This window comes from Heterodontus francisci, chromosome 12 (assembly GCF_036365525.1).
Source record: "Heterodontus francisci isolate sHetFra1 chromosome 12, sHetFra1.hap1, whole genome shotgun sequence".
In the NCBI taxonomy this organism is placed as follows: Eukaryota; Metazoa; Chordata; class Chondrichthyes; order Heterodontiformes; family Heterodontidae; genus Heterodontus; species Heterodontus francisci.
The window spans coordinates 77,591,230-77,600,129 of record NC_090382.1 but is presented as its reverse complement, the minus strand read 5'-3'; the positions used below and the strand labels follow the sequence as shown (position 1 = coordinate 77,600,129).

Sequence of the window (8,900 nt, the reverse complement as noted above, 5' to 3'; positions counted from 1 at the left end):
ACGTTAAACTACACTTGAGGAGTATTGTGCCATGTTGTAAAAAGGATATAGAGGCATGGGCGAGTGTGCAAAAAAAGATTTACAAGGATACCATCAGAACTGTTAGGTTATACCTGTCAGGACATGAACAGCCTGAGTGTCGTTTTCTCTTGAAAGGGGAAGGTTGAAGGTTACCGAATAGAGCTCTTTAAGATCATGAAAGCTTTTGATGAAGACAACACAGAGACTGGTTCTACGTGTGGAAAAGAGCAAAACTAGAGCTACCAATTTAACAGTCATCAAGAAATTAATTAGAGAATTCTGAAGAAACTTCTTCACCCACTGGTGAGACCATGGAACTTGCTACTACAGGGTGTAGTTGAGGTGAATGGAATCGATGCATTTAAAGGAAGGCTAGGTAAGCATATGAGAGAGAAGGGAATAGAGGGTTATGCTGATAGAGTTAGACAGGAAAATGGCCTGTTTCTGCACTGTATATTGTGTGTAAATTAATTTTACTGCAGTGTCTTCCAGTCTTCCCAGAAAACAATTTTGGAACACGACTTCCCCAAACCTGCACTCAGATTGACTTTGGGTAAGGGATAGCTTTCCGCATGGGAATAAACTCTATACCATCATAATGGAAGTGATGTTGCACCACCAGCATGCCCAGGCTAGGAAAATCAGGCAGTATGACAGAGGGCGGAAGGCCACTAGGGACTGCCCTCCAAATGTGTACAAACCTTTCCTGTCCTAACAGGAGCTCTCCGAGGAGCTGTGCGTGCAACAGCTGTGGCTCTCCAAGATCACCATTGACCAGCTCTGCCAATTTCATCATTTGTTCTGAATTCTGATGAAAGGTCATCGACCTGAAACGTTAACTCCGTTTCTCTCTCCACAAATATAATTCCAGCATTTTCCGTGATTTCAGATTTCCACCACCTACAATATTTTGTTTTTGTATCACTTTCGCCTTGTGTTGTATGTTAAATAGTAACTGATTTTAAACAAAAGAAGATGATATCACCACAAATATATAAAAGACAGATGTGCCACCACAGTCCAACAATTTAATAAACAAATGACAAACTCCATTTCATCATAACTCTTGACAACCATTTGTGGCGATTAGCTGTAATGTAAACAAAATACAGTTTTGTAGCACCATGTGTTTTCAAAGAGTTACTTTGGTGCACATCAATGTACCACAACAGAGTTACAAAATGTACCTCTCATCTCCCGCAGTTAAGATTTAAAAATGTCCAAACTGGCAACATTGGACTACGAGCAATCCTTTCGTTTCTTTTTCTGATGCAAATTAAAAACTACAAAATATATACTAAATTACAATGAATTCTAGTGACTTTCTGATAACAGTGCATAATCCGTTTTCAAGCCAAATGTCAGTGCCATTGTAAAATTAAGAAACAAATGCTAAGTAAAAGATTCCTTTGAACTGCCTGCCCTTTGCTGTTTTAATAACTTTACTAAAAAAAAGTGGGGTGCATCACAATATCAAGGAATTCTTCATGTGGAGTTGACATCTTTAATTAGCATCCAGTTTTGCCATCTCCTGGACATAAATCCCTATACTTTCACTATCAAAAAGAACAAAGTAGACAGTTTTGATTGAGGATGACATTGTAGAAACAAAGTAGCTGGAAATGGCCTTCAGGATCAGCTGTGCAGCACTCTGCTTGGGAAACCCATTTCTGTGAAGAAATTAACAATTGGTTAGCAATGTACTATTGCTGGAGACTCTTTCCCAGTCTCACTGACAGCGTTACTTGGTTTGAAATTAAAAATCTTGGCAATATTTTCCAAGCCAATGAAAAAGAAAAAAAAAAACTGGCGCAGTGCGTAACAGGTTGCTGATTCACTACAAGCCCATTTCACTCTGCTAACATGGACTAATTTCACCCCCAACATTCATAACAGAATGGAGGAAATGAGAGATGTCGGGGCACAGGAATGTAAGGCAGAGCTGGAAATAGAAAAAGCGATAAAAGGCCAGTGTGATTCTTGTTTTCTACATCGAAATGCTGAATAGAAAACAAGGAAGCGATGTTGAATTTGTACATTGCATTTGGTTGACTACAGTCAGAGAATTGGGTAGAGTTCTGGCCAAACCAGTCGAGGAAGGCATTAAGAACCACGAAATGGGAGCGCTTGAAAAACTGGGTGTTTTTCCATTAGAGCACTGAAACTTAAGGGGGATTTAATAGAGATTTTGAAGACGACTAAAAGCTTTGAGAGGGTAACTCACAAAAAACTTTTTCTTTGTAATGAAGGGGAAAACAGACTTTATTTAGGGTTCAGATGATCATTAAAGAACAAAGTGGCAGCTCAAAGAATTATTTGCACATAGAGGGTTATTAAAACAAAGGCTGTTTTCCCAAAGTGGTTTTTGATGCAAATACCATATAAAAAGAATTGGTAAGTATTTGAAGAGAACAGCTATCAAATAATATCAAAGTTGTTGTTGCTGTTGATATGGGAAACGGGATTAGATTAGACAGCTCCAGTTAAATAGCTAGCACCAGCATAGGCACAGTGAGCTAAATGGCCTGTTTTTGTGCATATGTTTGATGATTTCCAGTGGATGTTTATATACTCTTTTTTTTTTAAGTGTCAATCAGCGTGTGACCAACGAAGGGCTGCCCCCGAAGCCCCAACCACCCCCATTGCACAATACTCCTCCATCCACCCCCAACCGACCTCCCTTGCCTCTTCAAGGCCTGGCTAATTGTTCCCGGTGAGGCCCCAATAACCCACCTTCATTCCAGGGCCATCCTTCACCTTGCTGGCTATGGTTGGGTGTAGTCCCAGCAGTGGCCACCGTTTCCAGTGGTGCAGCTGGGACTAAGAGCTGCTGGCCCACTGATTGGCCGACAGCTTCATTAGGCAGGACTTGGTAACTCAGGAAGTTGGAAGTCCCGCCCAAGGCCAATTAAGGGCCTGAGGTGGGGTGGGGGGAAATCCCGGCGTGGCTCCCCAGGCCCGGCAGAGGCGGGCTTGCCCTGAATTTTCGGCTGGTGGGCAGGGCCTCCCACCCACCATAAAATTCCGGCCCAAGTGTGGTGTAAAGTGAGCTGTCGATTCACTAGCGCCTATTTTGTGCTATCTACAAAGTCCAGTTTCACCCCCTTGGTATCGTGCATTTACAGTATACAAATGGTGTTCTACTTAAAAAGCAATTCTTGTAAATACAATTTTTAAAACAAGTTTTAGTGCTTCAGTAAACTTGTGTCGTTGGTGCACAAATGCATAAGACCAAAGAATGGAAAGATAGTTTCTAGGTTCCTGCTCCACAGAGTTCTTTAACACATACTTCTTTGCCATAGAAAGAAAAAAACAGAAGGTATGTTATTCATCATCTCCATTGGAGCAGCCAACCTCTTGGCCACTGTGCAACAGGAGATGCATGACCTATGTGACAATAAAGAGCTAGAGATGGAGAGAGATTTAATTCTTCCACTCTAAATGGTTAGTTGACAAAAGATTATGTGGAGGATTGCCCTTTATTATAGAGCCTCCAAACCGGTGATATTTCATTTGAAGGCAATTATATCACTATGTAATGGCCTACTCAAAGCAGAAATGGGACTCAGAATTCAGAATCATTCAAGGGCTGTTAAGGTAAATCTGTATTTAAACTATGTGTTTTTTAGGTTTGAAGCTAAGTGAATAAAGCCACGATTCTCTCACTATCTAATGAAGGAACTAAGCAGAATGAGATCAGTCAGACTTTAACTGCTCTTTATGCTGCAAAGTGAATACTTGGAATGTCTTTTTTGTTGCTCAGTGTGAATGTAAAGACTTTTTTTTAAGTCATAGGTTACAGATAATCTGAGTCCTGGTTAATTAAGTACTTCTGTTGGGAGAGAGTTCCTCAGTAATTTTTTTACAAAAAGATTACAAATTTCTTGTAGCAATCAGTTGAATGAAATTTGGTTCAAATAAATAAGCCTATAATTATGTGATGGGCAGGAAATGTGAACATACATCATTCTTATTAAGAACAAATAATTATATAGGTTTTAGCATCATTTGAATTCCATTTACAAAAATAGGCATATTGCATCGTACGTACAGATACGTCAATAGCACTTATTGAAAACTTATACAAAAATTATTGAAATAATTCCTATTTTAAATAATATCGCTTTGCATTCTGCAGGATGAAGTAATGTTTCCTACCTGCCACTGCCAATTGAAGGAAAGGCAATAGATTTCAGCTTCTTCTCATCTGCCAGTGCCAGACAATTCTTCACTGTTTTCTCCAGGAGCTCCTCACACTTGTCTGACCCCCAGCCAGGGCTATTGCAATGGATAACGAATTTGGCTGGCAGTCCATGGCCCGAACTGAGCACAGCTAGCAAGCAAGAATCATAGAATATATTTCAACAGAGATGCTATACTTCTAATCAAATCAGTACATACTTATTCTCAAACATAAGAACATAAAACCTAATAAAGAAAAACTGCAGGGACTAACCCTAGTGGATAGATGCACATGCTGTGATCCTTAGATACCAGAAGGTCCCAGATTTAATCCTTTGTGTGTCCTGAGTTAGCTGATTTCTGTCAGGTAGCAAGGAGGATAATGCAAATGGCCTCAGCATCTTCAAGTTATAGAAGAGAGCTGACAAAAAAAAAAGTCAAGCTTGAAGTGCCTGACTACTGCCCAGTAACCATGCCAGAAAGCATGCATGCATGGATGTTGGGTAAGAGTAGGACTCATCTCAGTCAGCAGTCAAATAGCATGCCAAATTCACTCTCTAGGTTCACACATGAAGAAAGCTCACTTGTGTAAGACACTAGAACACTGCCAGTGCTATACTCCAGCCTGAATCAGCAGCTTGAAGGGGAAATTTAAGAATGACCAAAAAAGAACCTTTCAATAATTTATTATTCTGATTTGGTTGACATTTATGTGAATGTTGCATACTTGGAACTGAAGAACAGACAAAGCACAAAATGTTGTAAATTGTATAACACTAATCTATTAAGTCTGCTGACAAGCTTTAGCTAATTGAAGAGGAAATATTTTTGTAACAGAATGGTACTAATTACTGCATGTGATATCTTAGGGTGGCAGAATATGTGATCATGTCTGTAATCCCCACATTGCTGAGATCTCAGTCCCAACATCTCCTTGCAGTGGAAAGCCAAGAAGGGACAGAAAATTGGAGGAGTTATTTCTTGGCTGCTCCTGCACACTCCAAGCAGACAAGCATGAGCTTTGTCTGAAAGTATGTCACCTGACCACTCCCCCTAAAATCTTTGGCTTTCATGGAATACAAATCATTTCCTTTGAACACACAAGGGCATTTTTTTTTATGTAGATTAGAAAGAAGTTGGTAACCAGAAGAAAATTGACTTTACAAACGCTGGTGCCCTCTAAGTCCAGATTCATGCAGTTTAATTATTTTGATGCTGTAAAATCCTATTCAGTTATTGTCATCCTCACAAAAGAGTGCCATCCGTCACCGATCAGTGAAGTTTATTTATACCTTGAGTATACCAGACAGCTATGGTGCATTCCTTACACATAGTGGAATTTAATTCCATGCATATTTTAAAGAAATTTAATAAAGAAATGTACTTTCCCTTGGATCACTCCTACAAAGAGCATCAAATGATTATACCTCCTGCTGTATCCAAGGGACCATTCTTCTTGCGCAGATCGTTAACTGCCTCAGTAAACTCCTTGCCACCCTTCTTCTCCAAAGCATTTCCTAAAGGTTGAAGTTAGAATTTACAACAGTGGTACTGGAGCAGAAACAGAAGAGCAGATACTGTACAGATATGCACTATAAGGGTTGTAATGATTTGAGAAAAAAACTTGCTAGAGTTTGCCAGCTAATGAGAATCTTCTAGAAAGATGGTAAGGGCATGTCACAGGGGTTTATTTTATACAAATTTACCAGGTAGTAATCCATAAATATATTTTATCAGAGGCTGTGGTGCAAATATCTTATGTGGAGGAGTTATGGATGATGTAAAATAAATATTTAAGTTAATGCATCACATCATATCTTTAAATGTGGACTACACGTCAATTGACATCTTTAACTATTCACCTGTTGGAAAGAAATACACCATTTAAAAAATTGAAGGGCAAAAAAATCTCCTTCCATGGTGACTAACCAACCAATCAGCATGTGAACATCCATTTGCAATCCTCACCTTCCAGCATTTCTTGCCTTTGAGATTCAACTTGTACATAAGAGTTCTTAAATGATACAAAAAGTGTACTTTACAGATTAATACTCAAGATTAGCCCATAATAGGATCGTGTACATTGGCATTCCTTTAAATGGAATTCTAATTCAGGTCAAGTGACAATTCTTCTGTAACCACCAATCGCTATGGGTAACTTATTCCTAGTCAGTTACTTTTGTCTGAATTAGAATTGAACTGAAAATAAGTTCAAATTTTAGGAACCTCACAAAAATATTCTTTAAAAAATTCACTAGGAAATGCTGCAATAGGTAGATTTACTGCAATCTGCAGGATTTGATCAACTTTTTTGATGAGCAACCATTTTATCTAGAAAGCTGCTTCTACTAGAGAGATCTGCTGAAGACCTAGACTAAGTCACTTCAAATGTCACTGGCTGTGCTACTCCTTCAAAAGACTCAATCTTCAAAAGTCCATGATGGGTATTTTTTAAACTTTCCGGTGGAGTATAAAACAAGCATGGCAGATCAGGTGGTCATTACAGAAACTGGACAATTATCATTCCACTTGAAAGAAAAGGAAAATCGGGTGGTTTCTACAACATCAGTTTTATGCTCCAGTGTGGGTTGATTACCTCCCACCTCTTTTATATCACATCATCAACCTTACTGTCTTTTGCAAAATAAAATTAGGAAATTCTGTGCTTATTAAGGACAGGCATGTCAGTATTAGGGAACACCTATTCACCGTTGCACCTAGTGCTAGTATCAAGCACTACCAAGTCAAGTACAGCATGGGTTTGATACAGAGTAAAGCTTCCTCTACAGTATTCCAACAATATGCCAGAATGACCATCTCAGTTGGGCTCCAAATATTCTATCATTCTCTACACAAAACTCAATTTATGCTAAAGTAACTCCAAACTCCACAACTGAATACAGAATTTAATTATAATGCTTTAATAAGATACACTAGGAGAGCTTCAGTTGGATTTTACTGATATTTTTGATAGTGTACAACAAAAACCTGCATTTATAGAACACCTTTAAAAAGAAAAATGTCCCAAAGTGCTACACAGAAGTGTAATCGGACAAAAAAGGATACTGAGCCAAAGGCGATATTAGAAGGGGTGATTAAAAGCATGCTCAAAGGGGTGGGTTTTAAGGAGAGGGTTAGGGAAGTAATTCCAAAGCTTAGGGCCTGGGCAGCTGAAGGCAGGGCTGCCAAAGGTGGAGCAAAGGGATGCACAAGAGACCAGAGTTGGAGGAATGCAGAGTTGTCAAATGTTCATAGAGTTGGAGAGATAGGGAGGGGTGAGGCTATGAAAGGATTTGAAAATTAGAATAAAATTTTAAATCTGAGGACTGCAAGCTGATGAGAGTGTGAATGGAACTTGGTGTGGGGTAGGATACAGTCCAGCAGAGATTTAGATGAGCTGAAGTTTATGGAGGATATAAATAAGAGGCCAGTCAGAAGAGTGCTGGAATAGTCTGGAGGTGACAAAGGAATGTATGGGCATTTTGGCAACAGATGGACTTAGATAAGGGTGGAGGCATGTTATGTTACGGAGATGGAAGTTAGCAGTTTATATGATGAACAGGATATGGGGTGGGAAGCTCAGCACTCAGATAAATAAGACACCAAAGTTAAAATGGTCTAGTTCAACCTGAGACAGTGGCCAGGGAAGGGTATGGAATCAGTGGCAAGGGTGTGGAGATTATGGAGGGTGGCCAAAGATGATGGCTTTGGTCTTCCCAATGTTTTACTGAAAGTAATTGCAATTCATCCAGGACTGGATGTTGGACAAGCATCTGAGAGCACAGAGGCAGTGGAGGGTTTGAGAGGTGGTGGAGAAGTAGAGCTCTATGTTGTCAGTGTACAGTGAACCCAACCCATGTCTTTGGATGATGTTGCTAAAAGGCAGCATGTAGATGAAGAGGAGGTGAAGACTATATTCTTGGGGGAATCCAGAGATAACATTGTGTAGGCGAGAAGAGAAACCATGGCTAGAGATGCTCTGGCTAACGATAGATAGTTAAGAGCAGAACCAAACAAAGGCAGTGGAGGAGAGGCATTGAAGGCTGACTGTCAAAGGCTGCAGAGTGGTCATGAAGAATAAAGAAGGATAGTGGTCGCAATGACAGGCGATATCATTAATGCCTTTGATTAGGGCCATTTCAGTGATAAGACAGAAACATGATTGAAGCGATTTAAACATGTAGTTGAGGGACAGATGGGCTCATATTTGAAAAATGAAAACACGTTCATGGACTTCGGAGAGGGAGATAAGAGATGGGGTGGTTGTTTTCCAGGATTAAAGTGACTGATGACTATGTTTTTGAAGTGGAGGGGGTCAGTACCTTAGGAGAGGGAATCATTTACCTTGTTAATGAGAATGGGGTCAGGAAGGGAAATTAGGTAGTCAGCAGTTTAGTGGGAATGGGGACAAGGTGGGTCTCAGACAAAAATTGAGTTCGGCGGCCATGACAGATAGAAAGGAGAGAATTGAGAAAAATATGCGGTTTCAGGGCAAGGGCAGCAGGGGCCTTTGGGAAGGGGGGATGCAGCAGAGGCAGCTGAACACATGGTCTCAACCATAGTGACAAAGAAGTCTTACTTTTCCTGCACTTGTTGTGGAGGTGAGGGTGGACAGGGTAGGATAGATGGGTTTAAGGAGATAGTTGGTTGTGGAGAAAAGGAGCCAAAGGTTATCTTTACCTTCCATGATAAGTCTA

General features: G+C 40.0%; 1 protein-coding gene across 4 annotated transcripts in view; it reads right to left on the bottom strand.

Moving 5' to 3' along the window:
• Positions 1-1,016: 1,016 nt before the first annotated feature.
• Positions 1,017-8,900, bottom strand: part of macroh2a1 (macroH2A.1 histone) — a 64,080-nt gene continuing 56,196 nt past the window's right edge. For 3 of the 4 annotated variants that reach the window (XM_068043691.1, XM_068043690.1, XM_068043692.1), the window contains exons 7-9: positions 5,631-5,720; positions 4,180-4,354; positions 1,017-1,691 (exon numbers count right to left, since the gene is read on the bottom strand). In XM_068043691.1, coding sequence (XP_067899792.1) covers positions 1,526-1,691; positions 4,180-4,354; positions 5,631-5,720 — 431 coding nt within the window. In that variant the 3' untranslated portion in view covers positions 1,017-1,525. The remainder of the gene's footprint in view (positions 1,692-4,179; positions 4,355-5,630; positions 5,721-8,900) is intronic. The other variant, XR_010976102.1, reaches the window with a different exon arrangement.